Source organism: Sardina pilchardus, chromosome 24 (genome assembly GCF_963854185.1).
Source record: "Sardina pilchardus chromosome 24, fSarPil1.1, whole genome shotgun sequence".
NCBI lineage: Eukaryota > Metazoa > Chordata > Actinopteri > Clupeiformes > Clupeidae > Sardina > Sardina pilchardus.
The window spans coordinates 987,709-1,002,081 of NC_085017.1; the positions used below are offsets into that span (position 1 = coordinate 987,709).

At 41.6% G+C, this 14,373-nt stretch overlaps 1 protein-coding gene across 1 annotated transcript; it reads right to left on the bottom strand.

Moving 5' to 3' along the window:
* Positions 1-1,645: 1,645 nt before the first annotated feature.
* On the bottom strand, positions 1,646-13,858 carry stx12 (syntaxin 12). Its single transcript, XM_062529569.1, has 10 exons — positions 13,731-13,858; positions 11,935-12,106; positions 10,389-10,458; positions 8,391-8,490; positions 7,633-7,770; positions 6,181-6,224; positions 4,309-4,414; positions 3,964-4,036; positions 3,686-3,768; positions 1,646-2,924 (listed from the first exon to the last, which is right to left on the bottom strand). Exons 2-10 carry the CDS (start codon positions 12,032-12,034, stop codon positions 2,832-2,834), a joined length of 807 nt encoding a protein of 268 aa, XP_062385553.1. The 5' UTR covers positions 12,035-12,106; positions 13,731-13,858; the 3' UTR covers positions 1,646-2,831.
* Between the last annotated feature and the right edge of the window lie 515 nt (positions 13,859-14,373).

Consider the following 14,373-nt stretch of genomic DNA (forward strand, 5'->3'; position numbering starts at 1 on the left):
CAACCTTCTGTGGTTCCCCTTCCCTGTTTGCCTACTTTGCGCAATTTTCAACTAGCCTAACAAGCACACAGAATTGGAGACCTCAACAGTTTCTCAGTCATCCCGCCCTATGATGCAAGGGGCTGCAACATAACGTAGCCTATCTCAAGCACGCCGTTACATCTTTCTTAACGTTCTGGTATTTCTTGGGCCCTGTGGATGGACTGTGGGCCCAAGCGATAAAAAACGACGACTCCCATCGGTATACGTGCATGTTAAAAACTTACTGTATTCCTTGCCTGCGCTGTAGCTGTCAAAGCTTCAGCAAAACGTTAATGCATTACGGGAGAAACATTTTGGGAGTTGCTGTGGAGATTGGTCAGGGCTGCTATAGTGCCAGACAATAAACAGAAATGCCTCTTAACAGATACAACACATTGGGGAAAACTACAAAGAATTACACCAAAGTCAGTTACTTATTGACCTTTCATGAAGACGTGAACAGCAGCGACAAATCCAATGAAATAAACTGGGCAAGGAAGCCATTTAACTTGTCTTTAGAATACTCAAAGTATCACACAAGTGCCTATATTCACTATGTCCTGCTCTAACTCAAACTCATTTTTGGGGATTGGCAAGAGAAAAAGAAAGGAGCAGCTGAATCACTCAATTAACTGCTGCACAAGCCTGCCAATCTTCCCAGACCCAATGCATCATTTGCCCGTGCCAATTCCCAAATGTTTCTGTTTCGCTCCATTCAGAGCCATGGAGGAGGAAGAACATATCGATCTTAATTCTCATTTTCTGTGTTTTAGATAGATAGATCTTGCAGTCATTAAGGGGAGGGGGAAATACTCCAATAAAGAACCGAGGGTGCTTATTTTGTTTTTGCAACTGGTGCCAGTCATAGTCATAGATAGTTCAATATCACACAGGCCTGCCGGAGACTTCAACTGAGATGGGGTCTCGAACATGACCATACTGATCATGACTGAACTAGAAGAAACGGGGACAAAGATCCTCATATAAAAACAGACCACAGATTTTTTGTATGAAATAAAAAAAATACAACAGATCAAGACCCCAAAGATTCCTATCCAGTTCCATGTACAAGGTCGCTGTCTAACTCTAACCCCAGCTTCCCCGAAAAGCTGTACAGTACTGCCACCTGCTGGAAGCAGTGTGGGCCTCCACTTTTTAATGAAGAGTCTCTGGGCACTAATTTAAATGTCAGGCAAAGAAGTGCAAATTCATCAGTAAACAACTTAAGTGTCTGATACATGGAACAAAAGGCAATGTGTGGCTGGTGGGAGCAGACCCACTGACGTTTACACCTAGGATCCTGCACAGGAAAGCTATACTGTAATCATTTGGTCAAGTTATACACTTTCGACTCTCTTTGCATATCTTTTAACATCGTCAGGGCCCTCCATATTCAACACACATACATGTTATGCCTCAAGCAGATACAATGAAGGTGTTGACACTGGTATTACTTTAACACTAAGGCTGGAAATACTTGCTTTTTGGCAGAGGGTTTCCATTCTTTTGGGTACACAAACTTGCCTATGTAGTAGACGGGCACTAAGTGATCGATGGGTGTGCTACCAACACAATGTATTAGCAGCAGTTATGCAAAAACAGACAAAAAACAAAGAAATTGTTCTTAAGACACTGTTTTACTAATATTCTAGAAGTAATAAAAAACAAGTAGACAATCACTTTCGCTTGTTTTAAAAGTGTAGGTCCGTTTCTTTTTTTACAACCTCTCATGGAACATTCCCCATTTTGGTTATGTACATATCCAAATCATTCCTTACAACAATCCATTTGAGACGTCAGTTTTACAAGACATTTGCAGAAATCACCACCATATATGCACTTCAAAAGTCACCATAATTTACAACATGGGCACTCAGTCCAAATTCATGACACACTTTCTTTCCATATGGGACAATAGTTTATGAATGCTAACTTAAACAGCCACAGCAAACACTCTGTAACTGCTAGCTATGCTAATCTCTGTTGCTTCTTTGTTAAAACATGATTTTTTTTAAATAACTGTTTTATTTAGCGGAACTAAATTTGTGGAGTGTGGCGATTTGTGAAGATATCAATATTGCAACATAAACTTTTACAAAAAAAATAATAACAAAAAATAAAAGAATGACAATCTACAGCTTCCCCCAAAAAGTGGAATATACAAGTATGTGTGGAAAGCAATCTTTGCTGTGAAATTTGCATTCCCCAACCCTTTTTTTTTCTTTACATTTTATAACAACGTCATTAAATAGCAACATCAACAGTAATTTGCCTCTGTGGTTACAACGAATGCTAGTGTTAGTGCAGTAAATAGTAGACAAGAATCAAGATGTTAGATTACTTAATAATTCTATCATAAAGACACCCTGCTCCAGTCTGATCACGCAGGCCTACTCCTTCACATGAACATAAATAGAATTACTTAAAAATGAGCTTGACCTTAGATGGAAAAGGAAGGGGGAAAGCTCAATGCTTAATGCAGCTTGTACAGACCGACTGCCTACGGTGGTTCACGCCAGCGCATCAAGCGTTCTGTTTCACAAAAGAGTGCTGCACTACAACCATCCCAATAAAAAGAGTGTGTTTCAAAATCTCTCCTCTCATTGCTTTCTCTCTCTCTCTCTCTCTCTCTCTCTCGGTCATTTCATGATGAATGTAGCACAGTGGTGCTTTTGGGGTAAGCAAGACCAGGTTTGACAGGGAAGGGAATCACTTAAATAAAGAACCGAGTCTGAGTGTGCCGTTTTGTTTTACGGAGGACGAGAGAAACGAATGGTGAAAAAGGTGGACAGAGATAATTAAGGACCTCTTCACTTGGCTGCTTGCCAGATGATGATCCCCAGTATGGTGAGTGCTACGGACAGCACCATGGCCAGGATGCACATCTTCTTACGCGACTTTTGCTGCGAGGAGAGAAAGAAAGAACTTTCTGTTAAATTTACATCTCAAGAGAACCACCTGTCTACAACTTTTAAAAAAATGACACTTAAAAGAGGGGCCATAAAGATAGTTGACCTATATCATAATTCAAATACACATGATAGTGCTCTTCATAGATGATTCCTCTCAGACTTTAAATCTTGGGAATTCAATCGAATGTGGAAATTCAATTTCATGTAGATTTTATAAATACAGCATAGATCAGAAATCGTTTTTGAGATACTGATTACTTTCTGGGATGCAATGACTAGAAAAACCTAATACTGACACACTTTCAGGCTGTTCATATGAGATAAGGACACTGGCTAGGGCAGCAACGATAATCGATTAGTCATGAAAATAAACGACAGATAAATCATTAGTTGCAGCCCTAGCACTGACTACAATTTACTGATGGTGGCAGCATACAGTGCATCACTAGAGGAGAGATGAAAGCTGAGATTCAGACAAACACCCACACCCCTCCAGCAGCTGGGATGCCTCACTCATTGTGCAAGTCCAGATGTATTTCTCAAGAAGATAAACTGAAGATCTCATACGAGTTTACAAAACTAGTTTTACTCAGAATCAGACACTGCCCTTGGCAACTCTGGTGCCTGATCCTGAAAACCATACATGGTAGCAGACATCCTACTTATATTCATTTTGACTGGACATACATTTGGTGATAATTATCAAATGGTGAAAAGGACGCAATGAAAAACAGATAATGGGCTGGTGGTACCTGGTAGTACGCAGCTCTCTGAAGCTGTTCTGCTCCCCTCTCTACATGAACCTCTGCGCTCTCCACGTTTGCTTCTATGCTGTCTGTCAAGGCAAACACACACACACACACACACACACACACACACACACACACACACAAATTTCCATGGTTGTCAGAAACCAAAATCTCAGACACTGTATTATTGGCCCATCAAATTCAGAGAGATAGCAGCTCTGTTGTAGAGGCTAAATAAAGACTGAAAGGGAGGATGAAGAGAATTCAGTTGTGTTGTTTACCGATCATTTCTCCTTGGTCGTGGATCATCACAGCGAGGTCTTTGAAAATCTGGTTCACGTCTAGGATGTCTGACTGCGAAAGCAAAGAAGCAAGAAAATGACAAGCAAATGTGTCAGAAAGCTGTGTTATATATATAGCAATTCTGCTGTTCAATAACTGAGCCACTACTGATACAATAAGGTACTGAGAAACTGACCATTTCATCACAAGCGTTCATAAAAGTGGAAAGGACCTCGCAGGAATTTACCTGCAGGTAACTAATTTGTGTGTGTGTGTGTGTGTGTGTGTGTGTGTGTGTGTGTGTGTGTGTGTGTGTGTGTGTGTGTGTGTGTGTGTGCGCACACCTCCAGCTGTCGGATGTTGGTCTCTCTTTCCTTGATGAGCTCCAGGTCCTCATCTGTGATGGCCACTTCCTCTGCTTGTGTAGTGGTCTGACCCCAATCATCTTGGCTGTGGGTTTAAAGCAGAATACCAATCACTCATTCAAACAAAAACATTGGCTCCAGCTGTTACTCTTATCCAGAGTGAACTAACTACAGGGTAACTAATGCTGTATTCACACGCTATGGAAAAGATGATATTTTTTGTCAATGACACAACATTATAGGCTACAAAATGTTTCTCCATTCACAACTCTTCCGTTGCTCTATGCTATTTTGAAAAGGTCAAAGGTCATCTCATCTTGGCAACTCGTAAATCAAAATATTCTACGAGTTGCCCAGTGGAAATACCACGAGAGGGTGTTCATGTGCGTTTTTCACGTCAGCTTTTGGTATTATGGTTCCATAATTACCATAACACATGAAGGCACCATAAGTGCCTAGCTCTGGGGTACAGTGGTGGACTGGTGGTACCTCCTAACAGCATGCATGTCCTAACTGCATGTAGCTAGCATTAGTGACAGATTAGATTACTTTGTTTTCAATCTGAATGATCCCTTAGCCTTACGATCATCACCACCACCCCAAACACACAACACAGCCTCTACATGTTTAGTTATTTTCAACACAGAACAGGCCTGGAATCAGCCCTCGTCTGGACTACAAACTGGCAGCCAGCACAGACGCCGGTCACAAATGTGTCTTTGGAGAGAAGGAACCCCAGACAGAAAGAGAGATAGAATGTGGCTCAAACCGCATACTTCTGCCAGTACACTGCTAGTGTGCACTGAGCACTTACCTGCGCTGTGCCCACTTTTCAATGGTTACTATTGTAACAAAATCTGCACTAAATACTTAAACTAAGCATTTGAAGTGCGCAAGTAGGCGGTTTGAGACACAGCCAGAGAGAGATAGAGACACAGACAGACAGACAGACAGACAGGCAGAGACACAGACGGACAGCAGCTGGGGAGGGAGACCACAGGCCAAGATCTTCAGTGTTACTGGAAAGGCCATGGAGCAATAAGCCCTCTGAGCAGTTTGTAATGGGTCATTGACCGAGGAGGCCATGCTGTGTGCTGTGCTCGGCCAAAGTCCTTTTAGACAAGTCCCTCCACTCTGTGGCCATACTGCAACGGATTCTGTGCAATTATCAGGCATCTATTTCGGCCAGAACTGTACGTGTGCAAAGCTTGACGAGACCAACCTCGCTCCAGCTGCGAGATCAAAACAAATGATTGGCATTATGTATTATACCACATGATTGGTAAGATTAGGAAATATTCAAGTTTTGGTGGCAGAAGGGGCGGAATATACATAGATGACTGCCATGTTTGTGTTACGAACTAATCCTATACTAACTAACCCAATATACTAACTTTATTATTTAATTTATATGACTATAAACCACCTTCTGTAAACCAACTGTACATTACTGTATACACTGCACTATATCCTAACTGCCCTATCTATGCACCACCTGTCTATACTTTGCATATCACATTGCACTTTACTGCTTTTTTTGCACTTCTGGTTAAATGCAACCTGTTCATTGTCTTTGTACTATACTCTGCACAATGACAAAAAAAAGTTGAATCTAATCTAAAGCCCATACATTTGTATGGGAGATTCTTTGAGCACTGGGTCTCCTCATTAGAAAGTCTCTGGCTACGGCGTGCTACGCTATGCTAAGCTATACTGCGCTGCGCTGCATGCATAGATGTGCTCCCTGAGAGAGCGGGCTGGCCAGAGAGAAGTGGGTCACGGAGACAGAGCACTAATGGCTAATGATTAGCCTGGCTGGATGCTCATGGAGAGAGAGCAGTGTGCACTTACTTATCGAAAGAAACAAGCTGCTCGTCATGGCCACCATCTTCAGCCTGAGTGAACACACACACACACACACACACACACACACACACACACACACACACACACACACACACACACACACACACACACACACACACACACACACACACACACACACACACACACACACACACACACACACACACACACACACACACACACACACACACAGATGAGAAGTGCATGTCAATCAGTCTTAGCCTGCTTCTATCATTTGTTGAAGATGAAACAGGATTGTCAATTCAACAGACTACACTTTAAATAGTGCGTGCAAGACATGAGGTAGTTATTGACTCTGAACTCTTAGCTGCTGCTTTTCTCCAACTTCCTGAACTCAGATATATACCTACGCACCATTAGTACGCATGATACCAAATAAATCTGTATTGCAATTTAAACTGGATAAAAGCATCTGTTAAATGCTGTAACCATAGCATCTGCACCTCTGCATGTACATGAACGATTCATTTCACTGACTAATCATTTTAAGCATTGTGTCTTTGGGCTTTTCCCCTCCTATAAACTCTGTTAGTTAGTCATGCCAAGGGAAGGGAGTTGAAGTGAGGTCAGGGAGGCACAACCACTGATCTATAAAGGTTCTTTATCAGTGGGCAAAACACAGATCTCAGAATCAGAACACTCAGATCTCAAAATCAGAACACTAGGATCTCAGAATCATATCTAGGAGGACCCTTCAGCAGTGGCCCTGTGGGGTAAACCACGAGGTAAGGGGTATAATTTTATATTTCCGTGATTGAGGCCGGACGGAGCCGCGGCCCAGACAACCTCAGGTTGGCCATGTGGGACAGGGCAGAATCGGGACTGAACCAAGGACTTTTGGAATGGAATATGACGTAACAATAAAACCGGGGGAAACCTTGGGCCAGCCCCGGTGCTTTGTCCTTTGAAAAGTCTGACAAAAGATCCTATTCCACAACAATGTAAGATTCTAAACTTCCATGTTGAATTCAATGAACCCAGATATTCTTTAGAACGCTGCATTTCCAACATTCCCGTCACATGGGTGTGACCGTACTGCTCTGCTTCAACCCTCTCTGATCGTAATCTTCCTTTTACTTTACACAGCACAAACTCTGCATACCTAAACTATACGGACTGCTCTAATACAGTCAATATAAGCACAAAAAAGGAACCACAAATTCGTATCAAATAAGGCCTTTTGTTTTACTAAAGCAAATCTATAACCCAATTCCTCTGTGGTATTTATAGTTTAACTGTAATCAGAAGCATGACCCCCTAGTATTTCCAGCAACTTGCTCGACACACAAAGCTACAAGAATTGAGAGAGGATATGCCTCGACCTTGCAGCACTGTTACGTCCACTGGAAGCAGAACAAAGACCAATGCTTGGATTGATATAGAGCCGGACGCTGGCTAACGTTGCACATAGCGTACCGAGAGGCGAGAGCCAGCCCTGGCCCTGGCTACCGTCTCCTTCTCCTTATCCGCTGCGCGTCGCTGCACGGCCTGGAAGTTGTTCAGCGCTGCCGAGAAGTCGTTCATCAACCGGTCCTTCTGGATCTTCTGTTGTCTCTGCAGGGACAACAGCAAAAAACACACACACACACACACACACACACAATCTCAGAAGATCAGAATCACTACAGCACGCCTGATTTGGCCTCTAAGTTATGCACTCCAAAGGGCCCATAACACAAAGCATGTTCCACATAAGCAGGGAATATTTTTGTTGGCTGGTTTCACATACCCAAATAACCACAGTCATGCATAAGCAGATACACAGTATTTTTTGTCTGTTGTGATCTGATATCTCCTACTGTTTCACTTGGAAACCCAGGATTACATGTGAAGCTATCTCACTAGCCCAAAAACCTTGCTTCATAGCAGACCCTAGGACAAGAATATGGTAACATTCACTTTACATGTGCATGTCTACATCTGAGGTCACAGGGTGCCTCTCAACATGCCTCCTCGATCCTCGATGCTCGATCCTCGAGGGGCGTTCCCACTGATCTATAACTAACACTGGATAGACTATCCCATTGTTTCCCCCCCATCATTCTTTATGTAGACCAGTGAGGATCGAGGCATCGAGGAGTGAGGGAGGATGCATAAACGCTGCATGAGAGGCACCCACAGAGAGGAAAAAAGGGGAAATGAGAAGAGAGAGAGGAAGGGAAAGAATCACTGACCTGTTCAGAGGAGGACATGGGGAGAGAGAGAGCGCCCAGATCTTTCAGGTGTTTGTTGGTCTCTTTTGCAAGTTGGTTTGTATAGTGTTGTATCTGTTGGCTGAAAGTCAAACTCATGATTTTAGGACCTTATGAAAGTGCACACACAAGGAAAAATGACCATCGCCATGCCAATTAAGTCAAACCTATTTTGTTTCAAAAAATCAAAAATGGGGGGAAAAGCCATGAAACTAGCACAATGCATCAATAAATAATTTTGAACATGAATTACGCCCAAAAGAGAAGTGTTTTGGGTTGCATTTCTAGAAAGTGTCGTAACTTTGGTAGTTCACTCATCGTTCTTGCGTCTCAATCGCAAACAAGGACACAAAGTTTGGTTGTTTGCCACTGGGCAGTCGCACTTTTGTCCTTCCTTGGTAGTTCCGGTTGGTGAGGTCGTCAGTGTCAGGAGTGCCCAACCAAAAATTGAAATTGAAATTGAAATTGAAATTGAAATTGTTTTGGTAGGCTACTATTATGGTATTCGCAAACCCTCCAAATAAACACAGCGATCATTGGTACTGTGGCTAAGGCTGTGGCTTGTCAATCAAACATTGTAGGTTCTAATCCCGAATGCAATAAACATGCTTTTGTTTCTGACTACATGCAGTGAAACGTGGAAATTACCCTACTAAATAATGATGTTATATTCCTAGTGTAAAGCAATCATATACAGTGCCCTCAAAAAGTATTAGAACACATGCTTAAAGTTAAATATAAAATCATCTTTTGGAAATGTATCTTAATGCCTTAAATGAAACAATGAGGAACTATTCAACCTTTAAGGACATTAATTTTCTTTGTGAATGAATAATGTATTGTAAATAAATAAATGTTTTCCTTAAAATACAGGGGATCATAAGTATTGGAACGCCCATGTTAAATTCCCAAAGGGGATTTTTATCTTTATTTTTAAATTATTTCATGGATCCAGGACACTATGCACCCTGATAAAGTCCCCTTGGCCTTTGGAATTCAAATAACCCCATGTCAACACTAAACCCTTAACATACTAAGAGTTTGGCATGCTTTATGTCAGTTATTAGCTGTTGGCTAATTAGCTGGTTTGAATTGCATAGAGCTCAATGACAATGCGGTAGAGTTGTATTTTGTTTAATTTAAAACGATATAATTGTCATTTTTTTGTCCAAACATGACCAAACTTTGCACTGCCCTCACGCATGTCATTAGCAATACATGTGTCAAATTTTAGGTCAGTTGGATGAGTGGTTTGAGAGTTATGCGTGGAACACACAGACAGACAGACAGACAGACAGACAGACGTTCCTTGCATTAATAGATAGATAGATTTAGGGTCAAACCTATTGTTGTGGGTCATAGGCTTTCTCTTACTCTTACTCAAAAGTGACATGGAGAGGTAAAATGCCAACACTGGTTGCGCACAATGTACAGCTGCGCCACGAGATAGATAGCATAATTGTGCGATAATTTGTGATTTGTCTAGGCCATACATTTTTTACCACAGATATCTAAATGGCATATATTGGTCAGCTTCAGTAAACATGTGTCTCATGTGTCTCATGTGCTTGCAATAGGTTTACACTTTTCCTGATTGCACTGATAATGCCAGCATTAATCACTTTGGGTTAAATTAGAAATATGTCAACACAGACAGGCTGTGGCAGAGAATTTCTAGGGGGTGGGGTATTATACGTTGCCACTTTTTCCACCAATGAAATGTAGCACTGCATCATGAACAACCTTGTTGGAACTGCGGTGTTCGAACGCCAGAGGTAGTGAACTGCGACACAGGTACGATGCTTTCTGGAAACAGGTGTAGTTCTAACACTGTCGTTGTTTGGTCGCAAGTTGCGTTGTACAGTGGTGGTTTAGCAACGCCGTTGCTAACTCTTCAAGAAATGCACCCCTGATCAGTTAGTAGACCATAATACTGACTAACAACATTTCAATGCAGACAGACCATAATGTGGTACTTACAGTTTATCCTGGAGTTCACTGTTGTCCTGCCTCGTCCCCAACTGACTGACCATGCTTTTGATTTGGGCCGCTGTGAAACAAACACAAACAATTAATGAATATTATTTTTTAACACAGGACTTCTACTTGTAGCATTTGTCAGCCATACAGTGAACAAATGATACAACCACATAAACCATGTGTCATAGATAGATAGATAGATAGATAGATGGTTTATTGATCCCCAAGAGGAAATTCAAGGTCCCAGCAGCTTAAGACACCACACACAACATACACTACAATGTAAACAGGACAATACAAAGGGGGGGTCTAATTTAAAATATAATAACAAAGAACAAAAGAATAGAAGATTGTTAATCATAAACTAGACTGAAGAGATGTGCTTAAAGTTTAATTTTCTAAACGTATATTGAGCCCGCCACTCCAATACTTTTCAGCAGGGCATTAAGTTGAGGGGCATAGTATAAAATGCAAAAGCTCTATACGAAATGTTGTTTATAAGGACACTGGGAGTATTTACAAGAATTACTGTAGTGGACATGACAGAGAGGACCAAGAAGGTTCAAAACCAAACAGAATTGATGTATCAATTCATTCTAAAACATACAGGCACCCAGTGTAATGTGGCTAAACAAATGCTCTCTCTTCCTTGCAGCATTGAAGGCAGGTTCTCAATTAACAACAATTAACTTTTTTTACCACCCAGCGAGTTAAAAAGGATACACCCTAGGGAAATTCCTTAGATGGAAGAAGGTCATTTTGGATACCCTGCTAAAACTTGATTCTGATTCTAAAAATGACACACAGTCTTTTTACTTCCAGTTTGTTTTGGATACCCGGAATTCCCAGCCTGATAACAAGTATATCTCGCTTGACTTTGGGGCCAACTGATAACACTTCTTTTCTCATCTCAGTTTAGCTTTAAAAAAAGTGAAAGTGGACAATCATTTAACTCCGACAGCTCAGTGCATTTTTGTCATTTGGCTCAACGGAAATGAAAGGAAGTTAAAATTGTGCTCCTATCTGATGATATATCCTTGCAGAAACGTACAACCAAAACAGGGGGACCAAGACAGCTTTTGTGTGCGACAGCGGTATGCATTATATATCTCTGACATACAAATGTCTGCAATGTCTGTCATGTATGCTTACAGCCAGTTTAACATGCTTTCAGAGACAAACCTAGTGTGTTAGCTGACTGATAAAAATAGTAGGTAGGAACTGACACCTTATAGGAGTAAGAACTGATACCTTGTTTTCTACATGGCCACAGATTTTAACATTCGGTATTTCATAAATGATCTACTGTTCTCCATTGCTAATAGTATGGCTGCAGCATAGCAACAACACAGCCCACAATGGAGTTAGCAAACAGACCCTCTAAGGATGAGGTTTGGGCATATTGTGGCTGAATTGTGTATTTTGTGTATATTCTCATTTGCTAGACAAAGTAAGATCTTGTTGCAACCAGAATAAAAATCAAAAGCTCAGGTCAAACCTTACAAACCACCATTAAGTACACAGGAAACTGATGTCCACCACTTACTGTTTTGTGTGATTTTCTGAATGTTGGAGCTGCATGTCTGTATGAGGCTGTTGAAGTCTCGGGGAGGGGTACGATAGTTGTCTTGTTTTCCGTAGGACATTGTGCTGGTTTGTGTGCTTCAACCCCCTGGTTGAAGGCAGTGAAGCGGGAACTTGGCAGGTTGCTGTAAGTCCTGAAAAAGGCAAGATACATTGAGAAATACTTCATTATAGAAATACTTCAAACTAAATACTTACCCTGCAAATCACGGATTAGGTGGAACCACCACATCCTGAAAACCGCACCCTCAGTTGATTTGAATGGTGTTTTAATGTCATTTTTCCCTAGCTAAATATAGCACACCATGTTATGTGACATGTTCTGTTACTAGATAAAGATGCATGTAAATACTGAAGTAAGTAAGTCATCTGAGGCGCTGTCTGACTTATCTTAACTGACTGTCAAATGTCACTGTGGATCTATTCTCCACAGTGCCAAGGCCAACCGGACACGGACGGAGTAGGCTACACAGATCATTCTGGCCACAGAGCGAAGTGGACGAGCTCTGTTCAGGCAATCGCTATCCAGGAAATGGGACAGCAGTTCAGGAGGATGTACAAGTAAAGTCTACTATAGTAACGGATATCGATGTCTGCATTCCTCTAACTTATGTCAGCCAGCAAAGGGATTATGGATTGCCCTGTCACATGTCTGTAACCCTTGGTTAATTAGATAACCCTAATATATAACGTTAACTGTACCTTTGCTTGGACAAGGGCTAGCAGCTAAGCGGTCTGGCTAGTCATGTTCAACTGCCCCATTCCTAGTAGGCTCCCATAACGTTACTAGGGAAACACACCAGTCTAGCGATACTGCACTGCCATCTCGATTCTCTGTTTATCAGAGAGTGGGAGGTGTACAGCAAGATGACTTGACGTTGTATGATAACATTAAAGTTACCTGAACCGATTGTGGATGTAAGGTAGGTAGCACTAACGTTAGCTAACGCCACATTCCAGAAGGCTGATGTTGACATTAGCTATGCCAAGCATTCGTGGTAACTTATGGTTTCTTACTCAGAGACAACGAAAGCACACGATCTTTCGGATACTAGCTGCTAGCAGAAGTAGGTACATTATTGACAGGTTTGATGTCAGGTTGACTCATGAATGACTTAACATTAGCACTACTGTGCTCAACTCGAGACGTCAGCTGATGCCAGCTAACTTAACGCATTGCATTGCTATCGTAGATGACCTAACGGTATCTTGAGCAGTTAGCTAGCCGACACAAAAGCCAATCCTACATTATATTTATACAAGAATCTTCATCGATAATACACCCCAAAACGTAAACTAGGCTTCGTAACGTTAACTACCGAGAATGTTAATCTGGCACAGCATCCTTGCTATCAAAATCTTCAGCATGTCAAACCAACTTCAATGACCACGTACTTCTATCTACAATCTACTTCGCTAGCAAAACCACATCAACTTAATATGGGCTAACTAGTAAACATAACAACGCGGTTTCTTAGTAAGCCATCTAGCTAAATTACTTTAAACACTAGCCAATATTACCAGGCAAGCTAGCTAACATTTACTAGCATAGCGAACAATGTTGACCTGTCGTCAGCTAACGTTAGTGCTAACGTTTGCTAGCTAGGAAAGGGATTTCTAAAACCGTAACGTTACTGAACTAACCACCGCCCTTCAAAAACAAGCACTTTAGCCAATTGTACATATTTATTACAATTAATCGATATTCAATAATAACAAACTGGGTAGTTCGTGTTTGTCAAAAGTGCGGCATCTTACGTGTGTTGATAAGATGCACCGGGCTCAGGACAATCCGCTACTGGACTTTCTTTTCCGCTGGAAAACCTAGCCACAAAACTGTCAAGCGGTATGACGTCACTACGTTCATGCGCGCATTTCCAGTGACAAATGAATCAATGCATGCGTAATAGGCTACATTTTGAATCAAGACACTTTTTTAGGCTACTATATCTTCTTGTTTTTCTGTAATATGTGAGACGATAGTAAATGCAAACACATCATACTTGATCACATAGTAAATTATTTTCAGCTGGCCCAAATGAGGACGCACCTTTTGATACGCTGTCTTGTCTCCCTGTGCTGTCTGAGGTTCGTACGTCCTGGATTGCACCACAGATATCAGTCTTTAGACCATTTAGACGTGGTACACAACATTTTGACTAATATAGGCCTAGTCTTTGGTGTACCCTGTGACTGTTTTCCAATGTGGTGTTATCTGACAGTAGGCTACTCATGCACGGTTTAGTAAACCGGGTTTCCCCCCCTTCAGAAATGTTGTTCAGCTAAGTTAATGTAGGGGTCCAGGGCCCAGGGCATGTTCGTCCGAATATATAAATAAATAAATAACCTCTTAAATGATGACCTCTGGCTCTGACGCAATTTTGTGGGAAGAAATGGACAG